This window comes from Lethenteron reissneri, chromosome 24 (assembly GCF_015708825.2).
Source record: "Lethenteron reissneri isolate LAM-NWPU_2019-01 chromosome 24, ASM1570882v1, whole genome shotgun sequence".
Taxonomy (NCBI): domain Eukaryota; kingdom Metazoa; phylum Chordata; class Hyperoartia; order Petromyzontiformes; family Petromyzontidae; genus Lethenteron; species Lethenteron reissneri.
The window spans coordinates 20,625,055-20,646,757 of NC_083802.1; the positions used below are offsets into that span (position 1 = coordinate 20,625,055).

The window sequence follows — 21,703 nt, forward strand, 5'->3', positions numbered from 1 at the left end:
CTCCCGCTGAGGCTTCCGCTGTAGTGCATTGCGTTACCATTGCGCTTTGCTGTGGTTCTATGTGCTGCTGCTGCTGTAGCTGCTATCGTGGTGGACTGCGTGGACATGAGGGTGGAGGCTGGGCGCGTGACCACGCGTGACCGGGAGGTGCTTGCTGAGTTGCGGCGCCGCTTCCCACTGCTGCCTCCAAGCCACGACACCTTCATCACGCTCCACGCTGCCAAGTTTGACGTGTCTGGTACCCCCCCGCCCGCCTTCCCATACACCCTGCAGAACTCTCCTAGCAAACTGCGTGAACACAGTCATGTTAGTACAGTACACCAAACCTTGCCCATCGCAGGTAATTAATTTCTTGAAAAACAGCCACAATGGGTAGATCTGCAATCTGCAAACTCAAAGCCATGTGGGAAAAATAGGGTTTGCACTATGAATGCAAACATGAAAGAGTAAGTATTTTTTATGCAAAATATGATTTATATTTTCTACAGTGTTGAATATAACTTATACAGTCAATGTATAGAATGAAAAAGTAGATGTAAGAGAAATTAAGCAACTGAACCTGAGACTGCCTGACTGATGCTGGGGACATGGGGCCCACAATGGGCTGCGTGGGAGACAAGATGGAGGAAAGATGGTGTGTGTGTGTATTATTTCGCGCAAGCATCATTGTGAGCAGTGCAGCTAGAGTACAGTACTTCCTTATGATGCGTACAGGAATTTCACTCGACCACGAATGGTCGGGCATTGTGTACATGCAGGACTTACGGTGGAGCAGACTCTGCGTAAGGACATGAAGGTGCTGAAGAGTGGTGATATCAGTGTGGCTGTATGTGCACTCTTCACTCCACTAGAGGTAAGGGTGCACTGCACACTATCTGTACAGGTATAGGGCAGTGGTGAGTACAGGGATGTGCCCAGGATGTGGGGACATTTATACAGTTGATGAGCATAGGCCCAATACCCAAACGGCACTATCAAAGTTCAATCTTGATTTGAAGCTTTCGTGACTGCAGGAATCCAGCTGGATATTGTTTTACGCCTGAGGACGAGCGCTTGTGTTGCAATCGAAACATCGTGATATATTATTTTTTGTTTTATTTTATATTTCTACCTATGTGACTTTACCGAAAGAACCAAAGTGTTTCCTATCAAAGTTGTAATAGAGAAGAGTGTAACTTGCTTGTTGAATTGAGCAAGGCTATAGGAGCTTGGGGAATGAGATGATGATGGGAGGGAGTTCCAAAGTCGAGCGGTGGGAGGGAGGAAGCATGACTGCTTACAATGTGTTTTATTATTATTCTTTGCAGAGTTTGCTTGTGTTGAGCCAATGCTGCTGAATTGATGCATTCCCAGAAGGCTTGATGGCTGATTGGATGTGTAAAAAAGTACTTAAATGCGTTATGATGAGGGACAGGCATGTGAAAGAGGCATATTGTTTGCTTAGTTATGTTATCATTCTCTTGCCTTCACTTTTGGCCTCTAATTGTGCGGTTTCCACCGCGAACATTCAAGTGCAGTTCAGGTTAAACAATCCACGTTGCTCTATTATTCAATGGGAACGAAAGTTGAGCCTCTTGTGGCATGCAGCACTGATGGGCTTTTAGATGTTTAAGCATTTCCTCTTATGGCAATAAATAAGAATTAATGAGCGCTCTGCCGAGTCGTGGGCGGCTTTCTGTGGCCAATCCCGGCGGGCAGCAGGGCCCCGGCGGCCCGTTCGCCAGGACGGGCCCACAGCAGCAGCAGCAGCAGCGGCGGCGGCTGTGCGCTCGAGAGCGGCCATCACTCTTATTTAATTGTGAGAGGGTCCCCGTGTTGCGCCGGGGTTAGTTAAATTTTAATTCGGACCTCCAGTTGTAGTGCTGCTGCCACACGCTTAATTGGCCGAATTAGTGATGTGCAAATGAGAGCCTTATTTAAATGGCCCTGGCAGTGGTTATGCAAATGAATGTTTTGCAGAACCTCCTGCATATTCATGTGGTGCAGCATGCAAATTTAATGGCCCCACTGTAAAATGCTGGATTTAGCTGCGCTCTGTTGTGGCAGGGCATGAGCACAGGTATTCAGACACAAAAGGAGCTGTGAAGAATGGAGCCTTGGTTTAAGTGTTCTGTTTATTTTGTGCAGAAAATACTTTGCTGTCCCTGATGTTGTATATCTGTTGACTCCTGTGCCATCTGTGTAATGGATATCTGGCCGTCATGCTACATAGCATTTGTATAAGTGCCTCTGCTTAACCCCTATGTGATGTGTAACTAGGCTTCCTTAACCCCTGTGGATGCCTCAACCCCTGTACAACCATGGGCCACTTAACTGTCTTGCTCTATGTGTATTAGAGCTGTGTTCTCCTGTGACTTTCAGTGTACAGCCACCAAGGGCTGTAAAGTGATTAATGTTTTGAGAATACGTGGCTTATTTAAGTGTTGCCCCAGAGACTCTACAGCTGTGTAGTTGTTTACATTTGTGGATTTAAAAAAAAAATCAGTGCCACAATGTAAGAAGTGAAGAGTGAAGGCAATATTTATGTTGGTTTATATTTCTGTGCCAGTTCTGGCTATACAGTATCAATTCTTATCTTGCTATACTTGATAGCTTGATATAATCCAATGTAAAGCAGTCAGATTGATTGATGATCTGGCACTCGCTGACTTACACCATTTCCTCGCTCACTCACTCGCCGGTGGTCAGTCGCCTCACTATTGCTCTTCTGTCGCTACTACCACGAACGTCAATCATTGATGCCTCCACCCATGTTGAGGACTATGAGACTGTTTCATCTCATACACACTGTGTTTAACCACCATAGTGCATGTCACAACACTGCTCACTCTAACACATAGGCTTTTGTGACCAATTTGATTCATCATGAAAAATGTTGGTTTTATCGCGTGAGTAAAATGCTAATGTGTGTCGTACACCCTCCTCCACCCGACACAGCCAAATCAAATGCGTGCCATGAATAACCATGGCGATGTATTACTGCTTCAGAGCACTGGTATGTTGGGGAGTAATCCACACATTTAGCAATTGGGTAATCTGACGTTTTGCTGTTTGTCTGGCGATTACCAGAATTGTGAAAACCTCCAGTCTTAGGCCTTAAACAGGTGATGTGATGTCATAAACATGCCCCCACAGGGAAGCGGCGAATCACTTCCACTTCCATAGTTTCAGCAGCATTGGTTCAACACAAGCAAACTCGAGACCAGTTTCGACATTCAATTCATCATCAGCAGAGTAAAGCTGGCTTGCTTATATATTTTTTGTGGAGGTACAGATACGCGAAGGAGGTATATTGTCTGCTTATTGATTTTGATGCTTATTTCTCCACATTGATGCTCATTAATTTGTGTTAAGTCTTAAAACCTTGCTGAATTTAAGAAATGTGTTACCTCTTACCTCTTGCAACTTTGATAGTGCTCAGTTTAACACTGTAAGCGTATTATTAAGTAACTAGCCTTTTGCCCGTCCAAGGACGGGTAAATCTGAAACTTGCAAGCGAAAAGCAGACCGCAACGTGATATATCCATTACATCAATTCGTGTGCAATTTATAAGGCCGCGGTGACACAGACCTATTTCATTTTAAGGTTATAATCCATTCTAGAAAGTTGTAATCCCTTGTTCATCATGACGTCCTTTTTACTTCTATGTCTCAACAGCGTGTACGGAGATTGCGTAACGTGAGGGTTTCTGCCTTTGTAGTGAGGGTTGTCAGTTGACGAGGGGGGAGGAGGCGCCTCGCCCCCCCCCGTCACCCGCTAATTATTATTAATGGAGGGGGTGTCCATTTGAAAGATGTCACCTCTTCATTATTATTAATGAGGGGGGCTCTTCCATGTGGAGTGACATCACCTGCTCATGATTATTAATGAGGTGGGGGGGGTCCATGTGGAGGTCGTCACCTGTTCATGATTATTAATGAGGGGGCTGGCCGACGTGGAGTGACGTCACGCGCGGGACACAGAAATTCTTGGGTCAAAGTAGTAAATACACAACACACATTGCAATGCCTTACAGGTGAGTCACATGCTAATTGGCTGATTACTGATCTATTACATAATTGCATACACCCCCACCGCCTGTGATCTCGAAACGTGATGGGGTTCAACAATGATGACGTCATCCTGCACTTTTTCAGACCGGAAGCAGGTGGATGGCTTCGCTATTCTGGCAAATCGCACGAAAATGGTTGATGTAATTTCCAGCAAAACGTCGTACTAAAATTGTAAATGTTGTGGATCCACACTTCAACACACCGGTGGGCTAAAGTAGTGGACTAATTATCTTTTGTCAACGTGACACATTTTTTACTGATTGGCCGTGTCGGGTGGTGGAGGGTTGTGACACATTTATAAATAATGCAATCTGACCCAAAAACCTTTATTATGAATTTGATAGTGCTGTTTGCTGCTGGGCGCTTGACGTTTGGGGGGGCCTTTGGGCCTGTGCTCAGCTACTATGGTTGTCACCTGTTTGGGTTTGATTGGGACAGTCACAAAGGTAATGAAGGCCCTTTGTGCCAACCCGAATATCCACATTTTACCGCAACTGTTCAGGTGGCAGGAATTGACTGTACCGAGATGTGGTTGTGGTATTATTGTCAGTTTAACACGTGCACAGTTCTGATACACCTTGGCAGACTGAGGAGTATGTCTTGAGTTTGGTCTGTGGAAAAGGTACATGCACGGCCCTCCTGCCTGCCTGCCGTGCATGCTGGCTGCATAGACACGGGCGCCCTCTCCTAGTTACAGTGTGCGCTGCAGCAGTGGTACATGGCTGCCCATATGACTTTGTCTCACCAGATCACACAATCACCATTGGATATATCTCACAATTAGGACACGGATTCGTTTAATCATCGCACTCAGTTGTGGTGCAGTATTTATACACTCCAGACATCTTCAACACGGACAATTAAATCAGAAACCCTGATGCTTGACAACAAAATCGGAGAACCGCTTTAGCAGTTGTATCACAGGTACAATCAATATTTGAAAATCACCACGTTCCTTGTTAATACTGCCTTAACATGTACAAACATATGGAAACGATGTGGACCATATCCTTTCAGAGCCGAGATGGCATAAAGATTGGCTGCCTTAGAGTTATAGATCACACTTTACACTGATGTCAAAAGGCAGTGATTTCCTACTTAAATGAGCATTAAGGTGGTGCTCATCCCTGAGCCAGTGGTGGAAATTCCACATTCCTATGGTGTGGGTGAATCTATCCATAGGACAACCTCTCTAGATTTCTACATCAAGTGGTATCAATGTTATCGACCCCGGAAGGATGATGAGCCGAGTTAACCCCTCGACCAAGATTTGAACTGAAAATCTTCTGATTGTGAGCCACTTGGTTTTCTTTATCTCCATAGTTGTAGATGCCTATATATATACAACACCCTGGTGAAAATCATGGGTGAATTTTTTTTTTTAAATAGCAGTTGAATCAAAAAAGTATTGAGTCACGTTTAATTTAAAATGTGTAATTGGTACATACTGTTAAATGTGTCATCAATGATCAAGATACTTGTTGGCACAAGGACGGGAGATAGTACGAGCTGGCACCCATTTCCAGGTTTGTGCATGGGAATGTGTTCAGGACCAATGCCCTCGTGTCACTGTTTGCCCTGGGCCCTTCCCAAAGACGAAGATTATGCTTCAGTCACTGGATCAGCCCCCTTTAAAACCAATCTCCTACAGTGTTTTCACAGGAGGTCAAGTGTTTCATTTGGATAGTGTGATGTATGTTTGTGTGTTTCCGAATTAATGGAACTCCCTGCATGAATAATGCATCGAGTCCCCGCTGGCTGCGTGTGGGAGCGAGGGTGCCTCTCCGTCTGCAGTGCCCTTTGTGTCGCGCGCTGCACGGCCTCATTTAACTAATCCCGAGCGCCGCCATAAAGGCGCAGGGTTGTGGCCGCCCAACCAGGCCGCCATTCCCAGGCCGACACTCGCAAGCACGCACGGACTCACGCACACACTTAACGGTGGCTCATTATGCAGCACGCTTCTTTCAAATAGATTTGTACCCACTTGTTCCAGCGTTTTGCTCATTGGCAGTGCCTCGAGTTTAAATCTCTATTTCGAATTGTGAAGCAAGAGGATCTGAATGGAATGGTTTCTGTGCATTTGCTTGCATCTGCTTGGTGTGTTTCATGATTAGCAAATGTGCTTAGTAACAGAGTTACTAAGCACATTTTCAAAGGCCTGATATGTCCAAGTGGCCAGCAACAAACAGTGCTCTCAGAGTTGTAATTGATGATAATAATTAACACGTTTCTGCAAGGTCATTATAAGAGTCTTGGGAAAGGAGATGATGGCAGTGAATTCCAAAATGGATCAGTGCGAGTGAAGTGCTGTGACCTGCAGCGTGGTGGCTGAACACAGAGTGGATGAGACGAAACAGTAAGTGTCTGGTAGAGCGGCTCCTCAACATCAGAGGAGGAATCAGAATGAAATTCACTGAAGCAGTAATTATGGTAGTAGTGATAGGGGGCTGACGGACTACCGCTGAGCAACTGCATCGAGTGAATCGGTGAGTGCTGGATTAGGAATCATCCTTATTGCTTTACATTGAAGTCTATCAAGTACATTGAGGTAGGAATGGAGCGCTTCACCCCAGATAGGACATTTCTCCACTGGTCAAAGTTGTGCTTTATGTGATTATAAGAGCTGTTTGGAGTAAAGCAAGGCTTTGGGACAGCAAAGAAAGCCAGGCTTAAGCGTGTTCTATAAGGGTCTGCAGGGTCACGATTGCAATGTGCTTCGCTCTTGTGTGCTGGCAAGAGGCTATTGTTTTGTTTATATCTGTTTGCCCCGAAGATCACAATAACTGAGCGCTTTTAACGTGAATTCTTGAGTAATCAACAGAGTACAGGGTAAACATTCATATTTCATGTGCTCACATAAGTCAGATCTGTCCATTAGCCTTGCCGCAATCCATGCATATTGAAGGTTTCTGCACGAGCATAATAATTTATGATGAAAAGTGGCTGTAATGGCTGAGGGCTGCAGATTCTGGAGAGGTTCCCATTTGTTTGGCTGGAGTGTGATCAGAGCTGCCAAAATGTGTGTGATCACATAAGGATAAGTCTATGCATATTCTATATCGTGGCACTTTGTCAAATTCCTCAGTAACCCAACGCACCTTACATGATATTACCATTCACTCGCTCACCAACGATCATCGCCTCCTTATGACTCTTATATCGCTACTACCAAGGTTACTGTTCCAGTAAACTTGACTCTGATTTGTCCATCTATATTGAGGACATGGGTGACCATTGGTCTTGATTGGAAAGCCTCTATACCAAAAGGATGAAATGTTGAGAACCACTGTGTTATGGCATCGTGTCCACCAATATTCAGTGAATATGTCGAAGCCTCGAGCTCTGACACCCATTGAGTGTCTAGATAGTGTCACCTAACATACAGCCCCGCTTCGCTCCTCCCCATCTTTGATCTCAGTGATTAGAGTGAGTTGCCAGTGTACATAACCAATCAATTACCGCAGTTGTGAAATATAGTGTTGATTGAAGAAAATGCATATATATCAGAGTGATGTCCTGCTCAATGAGCGTTGAGGCGGTGCCGCCTCCTGTTGGCAGCCCTGAGCTAGTGGTGGAAATTCTGCATTCCTATGACAGGGAGAATTTCTCCATAGGACAACATGTATATGATGTCAAAACATAATATTTTCATGAGAAGCGACTGAGTGGAGTGAAGTGGTGTTCGCGTGAGTTGACGTGGCAGTGAGGAGGCAGTGGGCCCTCTGTGGTGTTGCGCCATTGCGGTTGTGTCGCGTACGATCGCTCAACCCACCACCCCACCCTTGCACGGCCATAAAACCCCGCAGCCGTGTTCGTGGGTCACTGCAGTGTCAGTGCTGCTATAAAGCGTATTGATGATGTGTCAAAGGGGTGTTTTAATTTAGCTGATTATCTTCTGTTTTATGTAAGCAGTATGTTAGTCTACGTGTATTTTATAGAGGATGAAAGGTTGACCTAAAAAAACTCGGCTGCGCAGTAAATCTGCACACAGGGCGGCTGCAAGTTTACACCTGAACGGCGTGTCGCCACTGATGGGATTAGATACAAGTTGTGGTTGTCTGTGTACAATGCGAGCGCCATGCACAACTCGTCACACAGAGTGTCACGCATCATTATTTGGGGATTTTTCTCTTTGAAGAGCGTCCTGCTGTCACGCAGGCCTGCCTGCCGTAGTGTGCGGCCGCGGAGCCCGGGGACACTGTTTAGTACACGGGAGATTAAACAGCATTATTCACTCCGAGATGCCGAATTTGGCCACACACACACATCGGCAAAATAGCTGATTAGAAGAAGTTCTCATTGTGTGCCGTGCTTGTGTTTTTTTCATTGTAAAAACTTTTTGTTGTAGTTGTTGGAAGCATCGGGGCTAATAAAACTAACATTTGTGACCGTTCAAAAAGTCAAAGTGATTTCCTGCTCAAATGAGCATTGAGGTGGTGCTGAACCCCCGTTCACAGCCCTGTGGAGGCAGCAGTGGACATTTTACATTCATATGGCAGGGGCGAGTCCATCCATATGCCAGTTACTGACCGGTTACAGTTAATATGCTAGAAATCATCTATACTGCAGTGTTTATGATGTCTGTCAGTAACAGTTCTGTACAACAAAACAAAGATCCCCCATGTAGCCTTAATAGATTGTTGGTGTAATTGTCATTAGGTCGCACCTATGAAGGCTGGCACAGAACAATAGGGGGTGAATGGCAAGAACCATACTCAGCCTCCTTTGTCTCCCTTGTGGAAATGTTTACACATCGCACCAGGTACTTATTTGAGTCTGAGTCGATCTAGGGGAGGCCCAGGACTGGTTCAGATAATTGTCACTGGATTTGGTGGCCGTGAGCTGTAATCAAACTCGGGCCGTAGCGCAGGGTGCTAACTGCTACACGACCGCTCCTCACAATATCCATTAGCACACATGTTTGCAGAGGAACGCATATCATATGTTAGCTGCATGTAAAACCGAAAGAACTGTTTCAGCAGTGGTGGACATGCACAGGCCGAAATGCTTAATTCACCACTTTTGTCATTAACACTGCCTTATAATTTGAAACATTGATGAATAAATATTTAATACAGTGTTAAAACGAAATAATAATATAATTTTCTTCACCCAGCAAAGTCTCAAATGAGTTTCAATGATCATTACCAGTAGAGATGTTTGACAAACTCCTTCATGAGTTCTTTTAAAAGAACACCGAGTTCGAATTCTGGCTGGGGGGTCATCTCAGCCCATCATCTTTCCCTCCGGAGTCGGTTAAACGAGTAACTACTTTGCACAGAATATCAAAGTGGTTATCATATGGATGGGCTTGCCCCTGCCATAGGATGGTGGAATTTCAACCACTGGCTCTGCAGGGCTATAAACAGGAGATGAGCACCGCCTTAGTGCCCATTTGAGCCGCAGGAGATCACTGTGACCTTGACTTTGTGAGCACAGATAAGAAGTGCTGTCAGCACTTGCACGGCCATTGTGTTGACCCCCTCTTCCAGGCATCCGTGCAGCTGGAGTTGGCGACGGCGATCGCACACTCGCTACGTAATGTGTGCAGCTGCACTCGCTACGCGATGTGTGCAGCTGCTGCAGCTGGAGCGCATGGCATGTGAACCTGTAGTGTGCATCATGTAATTATTGACGTATTATGGGTGTGACTGGGTGCGATGTTAATTGAATTTAATGCATGATGTGCACGTTAAAGTTTGGCAATAACAGTGCCAATTTTATTATTTTAATGAAAATTTTAACCACAAGAGTATGTGGAGAGATCTGATCTTGCAAAAAATACAGAGATCATGGCAACATTCTAAGAAATAGAAAACAAAGCAGAAAGCTGAACCCTCATCACTATGAAGGCAAACTGGTGATTTGTGTGGGACTTACTGCTGGGACACAGGAATGTATGGATAAAAGTGGGTGGCATGGCTGTGAGAGAAAGGGAAGCAAGTTAATAGACAACCAAAGAGGACAGGGCACATGTGGAAGAGTTGTAGTTCCATGTGCATAGCCGACTGCCAGGAGGGAACTGCTGTTTAGTGGTGGTTGAGCACAGTGTGGATGAGACAAAACAGTGTTTGTTGACCCGAGCCCTGAACATGGGTGGAGAAATCAACGAGTGAAGTGAATGTGAACTGTGACTATGTTAATAGTGATAGTAGAGTGGTGAAGAGGCTCAGTAGTAGAGCAAGCAGCTCAAAAGTCGAAGGTTTCGAGTTAAAATCCTAGCTGGGAGTTGACTCAGCCCATCGTGCCTCCGAGGTTTACACAATTAGTACTACTTTGTTGGGAAGTTAACAGCGCTTGTCGCTACCAGTATAGGAATGTGGGATTGTCACCGCTGGCTGAGGGCTGTGAACAGGAAAAGAGCACTGCCTCGATGCTGATTTGAGCAGAAATCACTCTGGCCTTTGCCTTGCCTTGCATGGTTTTGTACAGCATGCAGCCATTTCCACTATATTTGATTGTGCAAGGATTTAATTGTTAATTACAATGTGCTGTGGGTAGAACCACAGGTGTACAGATAGGTCACAGCATACAGACATGGGGACACAGATATGTGTCTTCCCACATCAGCATCTCCAAGTCTGTGCATCTAACGGCATCGCCACACAGACAGACAACAACACAGGTGCACAAGACAACATTTGCAGCAACGGTGCATCTCTGCGCCCGCGGGAGTGAATGGCTTTACAGAGGAATAATGCACTGAGCCGGATGTTTGAAGGCTTCCCTTGTCCTGAGGGTGGGGAGAAGGAATGGAGGCAGCTGAGTGGGAGACAGGCCAGGGGGTGGGGAGACATGTAGTGAGGTGCGAGGATTGTTTGAAGATGTCCGTTGTCCTCGGGGAAGATCCGATTGGTGTTGGAGGGAGGTGAAAGGGGGGAGGCGCTACTTGGGCTGCAATCTCAAATCTCAATACAAACGGATGGAGCTTCTGTTGCGCTATGGGTTTCAGAGTTGTGATGATGCTCACACTTTGTGCTTTGTCCATATGCAATGGCTTTGGTGTAAATGTTAAAGGATGCATATTTAATAATGGCATGTATTGATATATTTTCTTGAATGTGGATGAAACCTGTTTGAGAAAATATCTCAGTTTTTCAAGGGGGGCCTTGTGAAACAAAGAAAATGGCAATTGCAAAAGCGAATAAGGTATAACTTTGGCACAAACAGCAGCCAGAAATAGCAGAGATATGCGTAATATGTTAGAGATTTACAAACTTTTAAAATTATGAATAGAAAAATAACAATTACATCCAAGATAACCGACTACAAAGTTACAATTTAAGGATGTACCTTTCACTTTAGTCTTCAGTTAAATATTGTTTTAAGTTGCAAAAAAAACATTGATTATAACAATGAACCTAAAAGTTTTGGGGGAAATTTTAAATTTTCTGGAAGCATATAACAATGCATTTTTTATAACAATTGTTGTATAACAATGTATTGAATAATCTATTACATGCTATCCTTGCACTCAGCATGTGTATCAAAGCATGTGTGTGAGAATCAATTATTTCCAATCTGTATGTATTATGTCATTGGTTTACATAAGTCCTGCAGAGATGAGAAGAAGCACTATATTCACTAGCACAGCAACAAAGTAATTGATGATTGAATCCAATCATGATTCTGAATTGTAATAGTTAATTGAATAGTCAAGGGGATTTGAACTCGTGAGTTACTTTTGCATCAAATCAATGAGAATCGTGCTCATGTTTACCACTCACTGCATTGATCAAACCTGAGCTGGGAATCCCGGTGGTGATGGTGGTTTATAAGTGAAGGGTAAACACCGTCGTTCCATGTAATTGAGGCTTCATAATTTAACCTTGTTAAAATATTGAGTGTCCTAGTTTTGACAATAGGACCCATCTCTAACATCGAGGGAGGATATGTATGTAAACATCTGACATTTCACCAGCATTGGTGAAAGCAAGCCTGACTGCTGATTAGACATTGAATGTCGAACTAATGCTGATAAAAAAAAATTACGTACTTCCAGATGGCTGTGTGGCCAATGAGATGTGAATTTTTTTTCATATGGAGGAACGGATATAATACAGAGCCATATCACAAGGATTTGCAAATGGGTAGAGATTCTCCTCATGGAAATGGTATATTTTAGTGTTTGTTTTCAATCAAATCGAGAACACCAGAATAATTGTAATCGTCATGTGGAGCGTTATCTGGACTTGTGAAAAACTGGCAACCATAAAACACATTTTCATGGACCACAATGGACTGATAACACTTTTTTTTATTAAAATGACTCAATAATGGTATCTACAACAGTTCCAGGAATCACTTCCCTTGGTCACTGTCCCTCTGGAGTCGATAATAAAATGAGTCCCACTTTGTGGGGTTTCAACAGTGCCTGTCCTATGGATAGACCCGCCTCCATCAAAAGAATGCGGATTTTCCACCACTGGTTTAGGGCTGTAGACGGGAGACGTTACACCGCCTAACTGCTAATTTCAGCAAGATATCACTTTGGCTTGGGGTTCGTGTGTTTATTTTGTGAGTTTTTCCTGTCGCGTGCGCTTCACTGGGACCGGTTGTATTCTCATTTATTACCTTGAGTGTCGCCTCCAGTAGTGTGCCGATTATGTGTGTGCCTTGTTGCTCTGCTAAACTTAAGCGTTATTATTTCTGGTTAGTTAGCAAGTAATACACGAATACTGACATTGTGTGAATGTGTACATACACACACCTTTACGCCGAAGTGGAATTTTCAGCAGATGTTGCTGCGATGTTGCGTAATGTTGATACATTGCATCTGCTTGTGGAGATTGTCAGTGATTTGTAATTCAGTTTTACTTTGAATAGTTTCTGAAATAATTTATTTAAGTCAACCTTTTGTATAGGAAATAAATTCTATTTAATAATGATTTATAATTGTGAACAGGTTAAAATTTCGATTTAAAGCTTTCGTGACTGCAGGGATTCATATTCTTGGTTCTTTCGGTAAAGTCACGTAGAAGGGAAATAATGACATAATAACAATAAAACAATACAATTCTCACAACATTAAGAAAAGAACGCTACTTTTTTCAAATTTTCTTGTTGTGCTTTTCACACCTGGTGATTGCTTGTGTTGCAACGGAAACGTCGTGAGAATTGTATTGTTTTATTTTTATTATTTTATTATTTCCCTTCTTAGTGACTTTACCGAAAGAATCAATAATAGTTTAAAATTTGTAACGTGATTGTTTTGCTCTGATTTGTATGTGGTTGTTTTTGAGCTAATTTTATTTACTTAATTGTTGTCCTCAATGTTTATGTTATTGTTTTTGTCATTTGCGGTGATCCCAGTGAGTCTTGCAAATGAGACTGATCCTGGTCTCTCGAGTTCACCATCTGGTTAAACGAAATTTACTTGTCACCCTCTATGCCAACGTAGATGAGGCAGGTCGGTACCTCAACTCGCTGCTTCATTTCCAAATCTGGTTGCTTAAGTAGCAGATTTATAGCATGCATCCCACTCTCCCCAAACTCCTTCATGCCCCTCCTGTGTCCCTGTGGTAAGTATGTCATTAATACGTTCGGTGTTTGCATTGACCCGTATCATTGGTTTATGGAGTTGTCTCCCGTGTCTTGAGACAGATTTATGTTCCTCTTGCAGGGTCATCTGAGTTAATGGCCTTTCCCAAGCTTCACCTGCCCACCTTCACTGCTCTTGCCACTGACATCAGTTCCTAGTCTCGTGGAGGCATAAGCAGAGTGGCAGCACCCTAGATTGAGATTTCTGCCAAAGTCGGGTTGCTCTGAGTATAACGCAGAAAAGATAGCAATGTTTGTGTGTATCTTGAACTTCTTTCACACCGTACATAGCCAACCGTACTAATCAGAGGTGAAGGGGAATGAGAACAAACTAAACCCAAATTTTTTCCCAAGAAATGAGTTCAAACAGATCAGCGCAAACCACAGAAGATGCGGATCCCTAATGCGCAAGTGGAACTCCAAACCATGGACCAAACAACTTTGCACTGCCCCACGTGAAGGTGGTGGTGGTGGGGGTGTTGTATCTGCGATGCACCAACTCTCAGACAAAGCAATTTATATATGTGTTGAACTTCTTTCGCGCACCGTACGTAGCCAACCATGCTAATCACTTGCAAGTGAATCTCTAATGCACTGCATAGGCCATATGAAACAAGGAGAACTGAGTGTTGAATGTACGTATGTGTGCGAGTAGTGATGATGGCCCATGTGGAGGTGATGTGGCATAGCTATGGCAATCTGCTGCGGATTGTGCTTCATTTTAAGATTTGTTAATGGGACTCAAAGAATGCACTTGTGGACTTTGCATTGATTTTAACAAAAGTTAATAGTTATTTTATTTGTTAAAGAGCACTGCAAAGTGAAGCAGGTGCATGATCCTCATCTCTGGGCATTAGCGATGGCAATCGGATGGCGAAAGTTTGAAGTTGTGCTCCTGGCTTGGAGATGATTCCAGATTAGCCGTGACCTTCTCCGTCTGTCGCAGCTAACTCATGCCCACCCCAGGGGGGAGGGGGGAGCCTTGGGGAATACACACGCCACCTCATCAATTACCACAGGAAGTGTTATCAAGGTCGCAGGCTGGCTGATTTAATTACGCTGGCGGTGTGTATTAAATGGTACATTTAGAGATTGCGAAGTGCAGTAATTAATTCACGGCTGGGACGCGCAGCGGGAAGCGCGGCGTCTCCCCCCGGAGCCTGATGAATGGATCAGACACTCGCGTCGCCCTCATGTGGGGCTCATCCCCACCGCCTCTAGCCGCCCCCCCACCGCACCCCTTCTCACAGCAACCTCCCACCCCTGCTCCGACCTATCCCACTCTTCCTCCCCTGCTCTCAGTAGCAGCGCAATTTCCTGTGGCATTGCGAAGGATTGGCGACGTTGCTGCGGTAAGATGAAGATCTTTATGCATCGTAGAGGCTGTGAGTTATAGCGTGGGTTGCCACCTTTTCCGCCGACTAAACCCAGACATATCTCAAGTCTTGCCTCTTAGAGTTGATAACCCAGATCGACCTTCACAATAGGTCTATCAAACACTGTGCAATATACTGTAACCGAGTACAATACAAAGCCACCACATTTCAGATCAAATTAATCCTCGCTGCTGGCACACAGATGGCAATTCCTGGACCGTTCAGGTTATGGCATTGATTTTAAAACAACTGTCTATAGACAGGTGGCAACCATAGTTGTTATATTGTGCATCGTTATATTTTCATGATAATATCCTGCAGATGTACGAACGTGAAAAACTTAAATTGTAAATATTGGTGCTTTAAGTGTACACAGCACACAGCATGAGCGTGTGGAGGCTTTGGCACGCAGACGTCCCATGCCTGGCGTTGATTATGTCTGTCACAACCTCTTTAACTGTTAATCTGTAGCAACGTAACTTTATCAGGTTGTGATGGAAGGCACGGGTGGCAGAAGCAACATAAATGATGAGCTGGTTAGAGTCAGTTTTTATTTGCCATTATCCATTACCCTTGGCTGACACCTGGTGTCGGGAGCCATGAAAACGCTGCTTCATCACGCCCGCTCTGCCGGAACATCCCATTTGTAACGAGCCAGGAGCCGGCTCTGGTCAGACGCCTCGGCTAATTAAAATTTCCTGCCGACGTCGCCACCCAGCCGCGCCGGTTGCATGACAAGCGAGCTTTGCTGAGCTTGTTAAAAAAAACACTCCCCTCTCAAGCTTTGTGTCCGTCGCATCAAATGTGCACATGCTCTATCGTCACCAAAACACCGTGATCCTTGGCTCGGCTGTGGACTCACGACACCAAGCTGAGTGTCGCACAGGGGCGTGTGGCTTGGGGTTGACGTGTGTCCCCACGCACGGGGGCATCGCAAGGCGTTGTCGCTGGGCCGGGGCACCAATGTGTGGAGTTTAAGTTGGTTGTGTATTTCATACTTCTCCTGTCGGTGCAACAGAGGAATCCAGCCTAGTGGTGTAGCGGTGGAGAGCGCAACTCTCAATATGAAGGTTGCAAGTTTGAATCCTCGTTCCGGGGTTGACTCAGCCCACCGTCCCTCCAGGGGGTGAGTCCCACTTTGCAGGGAAATCAAAGGTGGTTATCCTCTTCTTGGTTCTTTCGGTGAAGTCACGTAGAAGGGAAATAATAAAATAATAAACATAATAAAATACAATTCTCACGACGTTTCAGCCACAACACAAGCAGCCGTCCTCAGGTGAAGAACAGGTCTGTTGGCAAGACAGCGTCTGAATGAGCACCACCTTGCTTGGCAGCGTATATTTAAGTGGTTATCCTTTTGATTTAAAGCTTTCGTGACCATAGGGATTCATATTCTTGGTTCTTTCGGTAAAGTCACGTAGAAGGGAAATAATAAAATAAATCTTTTTCACATACTTTATTATTTCCCTTCTACGTGACTTTACCGAAAGAATCAAGAATATAGTGGTTATCCTATGGATAAACTTGCCTCCGCCATAGAAATGTGGAAGTTCCTACGACTGGATCAGGTCTGCAAATGGGAGGTGAGCACCACCTCCCATTTGCTAATTTGAGCCGGAAATCACCTTTACTCGACTTGAGCAAAGTAAGGATCATATGCCAGATTTTTGTACAGTGAAATTACAAGTCAATGTGGTCCGCATAGGAGGAGAAATGTAAATGTCGTTCTACCACTTGTGTGCTTTGACTTAAATTCCGACTGGGTTTTCCGTCAAGACAGTATCAAGAGAACAACTGAATACATTGGTAAAGAGATCAGAAACGTGTAGGTGCACTTTGAAGTAGACGTTTCTTGTAAAGACATAAACATTGTATGACAGACATTTGAGCAAAGTGTATTCATTGCGTTGGTATGTGTAATGTCCTGCTCAAATGAGAACAAGCATTGCTCATCTCCCATTTACAGCCCTGAGCCAGTGGTGGAAATTCCACATTTCCATGGTGGGAGTGAGTCTATCCATAGAACAACCACTGTTGACTTCTCCATAAAGTGGTACATTACTCATATAATTGACCCTGCAGGGTGGGATGAGTCAATCCCCAGCCAGGATGTGATTGGGGATTGACTCAAGAACTTTCTATTGTGAGATTCGCTGAGCTGTGTGTGCAGTGGGTATATTATGCAATTAATTTAATATCTTAATATTACTTGCTAAAATATTTAACATTTTACATTTCAACAATAGGGTGGTGGATGAGCCTCCACCAGAGTGAACTCTATACTCTTCGATTTTTTCTGTAAAGTCACGTAGGTAAAAAATAATAAAATAAAATAATAATAAATTAAAATAACTACATGAAAATAACAAAATTTCTATTTATTCTTATTTTATTATTCTTATTTTTTACCTATGTGACTACCGAAAAAACCTAAGAGTATGAATCCTTGCAGTCACGAAAGCTTAAAATCTAGAGTGAACTCTGTCTATATCTTAGTTGTCTGCTCTTTGGAAGAAGTGGGTGTACCCACACTTATCCTTGTCACGTGACCTGCCAATTGACTGGTGTACCCATTTATCCATTGATAGTGCTGGGTGGACAGGCGGGGTGGTAACGGGGGATTTAAGACATTTGCCCCGATGTTTCAAGTGCTTTGCCAGGAGATGTAATTGAACTGGCGATCTAGGTTGGAAACCTGGTGTGCTCACAACGACACCGCCATGGCAACTCATGGTGGAGAATCTTGAAGTAATCTCATTAACAGGATCTGAATCATTTGCAAAGAGTGGGCACGTAAGTTCTGCCACTGCCGTTTGTTGTGTACACGTGTACCGAGAAAGTGTCTGGCGAGATCCGTTGTTTGCTCGTCTTTCATCTGAAGCGACGCTAATTTGATTGCCGCTTATATTTGGAACAAACACTTTTGGTCGGGTTCCCGTGGTAGTTCCCAAGAGAGGAATAATTCACGGTGCTACAGCCCAGCAACAGAAAGTAGATAACACGACACAATCATGAGCGTCATTGTGGAGAATATAAATAACAAAAATATTACTCTATTCAATGCGTATTAAATAATGTACTCCCAAAAGGCTGTGGTGGCTGATGGGATGTGTCATTTTTTTTTTATGTGGGGGGAGGGACAGATATGGGAAGGAGGCAGTATTGATTTTATTTATTTTGTTAATGCCAAAACGGCTGCCGGCGACTCAGCTTTCATGCCGTATCGAATCCAGCGCGTGTGTTGACACCGCACGGCCACCGCTTGACTTGACGCCTTCCTCGAGCCGGCGCTGCCCTCCGTATCGAATCCAGCGCTGCCCTCCATATCGAATCCAGCGCGTGTGTTGACACCGCACGGCCACCGCTTGACTTGACGCCTTCCTCGAGCCAGCGCTGCCCTCCGCGAGTCTCTGGAGCCATCTGGCCCTCCAGAAGCATTGTGCCTGAAACTCGGTCACGACCAGAACCCTCAAATTAAAGAAGCATATTTAATCATCCTACCTCCTCCCTCCCATCTCCCCAGAAATTATACAGCCTACTTAGTTTTCCCACAAACACCTCAAACATTTAAATCCCATTAGTGGTGCCATACAAGGATATGCAGAGTCCTAATTGGGGATCAATATGCATTTCCTACCTTTGTAAATTCCCAAGGCTGGGGATGATTAATAGACAACCAATGGGTTCCCTGTAGCTTGTGAATAATTATACAAGGGCCTTCACCACAGCTCATTTACAGAAGGTTGCGAATTCTGACAAAAAAGTCAATAATATATCACAGTATTATTATGCGTATCAAATACATGCATTGTCGCACTGTTAACTATTGTGAATCCAGAAAAAAGGCTTTTAAATGTTCCTCTGCGTGGGGTTGTGGTGGGGGGTGCACTTCCACGTGTGTGTCCATTGGCTAGAGGATACATTTAAGAATGTGTGTACACTACTCTGCATACACGTGGTTGTGTACCTTAGCGTGGATTGTGGCAGTATGTTTGTGCCATTATGAATATGTTTTTATGCCAACATGGATATGTTTACCGTCATGTATATCTAATGTATATGATTATATGTGCGTGCTTTTTGTGTGCCTGTATATGCAATCTCCTGTATGCACGAATATATATGTATCTATTCCAATGTGTGTATACATGTATGTGTGCAATTGCCTGTGTGTGTATCGGTGCGCCTGTGTGCCTGTGCATGTACATAGTAGTGGCGTGGTGGTTAGCGCACTGCCCAACAAACCCGGTGACCCGAGTTCGATTTCCGCTCACAGCCAATATCGGTAAGGAATATTGGAACTGGTTCTCCCCTAGGGCGACTCAGCCTTAAATGAGTACCTAATGCGATGTGTAAACATCAGCACTGGGGAGACAAAGGCGGCCGGGCGTGGTGTTGGCCACCCATCCCCCCATGTGCCGTTCCGGCCTTCATAGATGATCGCTAGCAGCACTTGCCCCTTCAGTCTGATAAAGGCTACAAGGCGGGTCTTTGTTGTACGTAATAATATGTTCCTTTATGTAGATGTGCGTGCATATCTGATTGTATATTAATGTCCCTGTGTATATATGTGTGTACCTGTGTGTGTGCACGCCTGTGTGTGTGTGTGGCAGAAGAGAGAGTGCCGCTGTCACCCTCTCTGGTAAACACGCAGTGCCGTGAGCGCGCGTGTGGCCGTACGTCATCCCTCAGCACCATTACGCCCGCAGCCCGCCGTGTTGTTCCTGCCTCATTTGCATTCGCTAATTACATTCCACCATTACAAACCGTGCAGAGTTCGCCGTAATGTAAACCATAAATTATTCCTATAAAAAGCTGCTTAATTGAGACACAGCATGATACAAGGCCTCATGCTTTTAGGCTTAATTACATAACCACAACAAAAGCTGATTATCCCACTAATCTCCTGGCAAGGAACTTTTGCAAGTGTGGAAAGTTGGAAATACAAATGTGTGTTGTGAAGTTCAGTTGTACGCATGAGCATTCGTTAGCTGCTGCTGGAAAGCAGTGTCCCCGGGAGGTTGTACAGTGCTCTTGAGACGACACAGCAAGCAGCAATAGCCACATCCCGGTGCACAGCATCCACTCTGAGCATTAGTGAAATATGGAAGACGTGCAAATTGAAACACCGATATTAATTCTATCCATAGTTTCATTGCAACCGTCCACGTAGCTCAGCGGTAGGGCGAGCGGCTTGCAATCAATCGGAATGTTGGGAGTGGGGATTTCCTTAGTCCATAATCCCGGTGTGGTCGATAAAAGATATACCACTTTGTAGTGAATATCAACAACCCTTCAGCCGGGACTTTAACTCACAACCTTCGGATTGTTCGCCACTTGCTCAACTGCTGAGCATCCAAGTCGGATACAAAGAAACAAGAAATATCATCAGTCGCTGGCAAATGAACTCAAAGTGGAGAAACTCGCGCCCACCATATGAATGTGGAATATCTACCACTGGCTCAGGGATATGAGCACCACCTCAATGCTCTTTTGAGCATGAAATCACGTTGACTTATTTATTATTTCAATGCCCTGCATGTGTGCTAGATACATTACTGCATTCAAAAAGCATTGAAGCATCATTGCCAATGTAAATGTTCTCCATAGTGACACTAGTGATTGTTTTGTGTTGTGCATTCGTTTAGCGTCGAACTGTGACCGACATCTAACAGAGGATCCTTGCCTATGAATGTCTGACAGTTCACCAGCATTGGTCCAAGCAAGCCTGACTGCTGATGAGGCACTGAATGTTGAAACCGGTCCAGAGTCGGCTTGTGTCTATTTTCTTCTTTTCCGTAAGCATTTAAATGCACAGTGCACTCCAAGGGCACAGACAGAGAAGCACGCACATATAAAAATGTACGCTGAAACAAATGGTGTCAGTGTAAATGTAAGGTAAGAAGAGAGATGTTGAGCGTATAAGTGGGTGGTGTTTGGGTGGTGAGAGAGGAGGTCCATTGTCAGAATTTCCTGTTCCTTCTGCCCTCTACCCATCCCCTACGTGACCAGGGCAGAGAGGCTTGGGAAGCAATCTAAATATTTGTGTGGATAGTTTTACCCAGGATTAGTTCGAATGTCAAATTGGGCCCAGAGTTGGCTTATGTATAACCAATGCTGCTGAAATTATGCACTCTCAGGACATGTGACTGATGGGATCTGTAAAAATATACTTAATCTTTCCTTGTGGAGGGACAGATATGGGAGGTAGGTGAATTGTCTGCTCATTTATTGTTGCTTATATTCCAGGCCTCCTAAAACTGTGCATATCTACAAACTATACAGACTAGCTTAGTTTGTAGACACCGCCAGGATTAGTTTGTAGAATAAATGTAGATCATCTATAGAGCCCCATTGTTTCATTGATTTACGCTCGCTAACGAAGCAACGACACCAGGAGGCGACGCTGCTTTGTCTGGAAGATGCCCTCAAGGGACAGATGCATCATAGAACTGCGGAACTCGTCGAGTTCCCACTTGAGTATCGAGAAGTCCGACTCGACCGCCGTCGTGTTGGCGAGCACCGATGCCAATCCGCCGCTGAAAGCGCGGAGGTTGTCGAAACCACTCGGCAGCACATCCCACGCGTCGTTGAATGTCGTCGTGTTGGTGTGCTTGTTGATGGCGTCGTGAATGATCGTGTCCTCCTTGTAGAGCTTGACCAGTTGGCGATGCTCCTCCTCGACCATGTCGACCTTCACAGCTGACCAGAATTTCGTAACATGCACGCGACGC

The 21,703-nt window shown here is 44.6% G+C and overlaps 1 protein-coding gene across 3 annotated transcripts in view; it reads left to right on the forward strand.

The window, feature by feature from the left end:
* The window catches only part of PRUNE1 (prune exopolyphosphatase 1), a 60,805-nt gene that overhangs the window by 15,431 nt on the left and 23,671 nt on the right, over positions 1-21,703 (forward strand). For all 3 annotated transcript variants that reach the window (XM_061558684.1, XM_061558685.1, XM_061558686.1), the window contains exons 5-6: positions 80-238; positions 759-853. In XM_061558684.1, the coding sequence (XP_061414668.1) occupies positions 80-238; positions 759-853 (254 nt within the window). The remainder of the gene's footprint in view (positions 1-79; positions 239-758; positions 854-21,703) is intronic.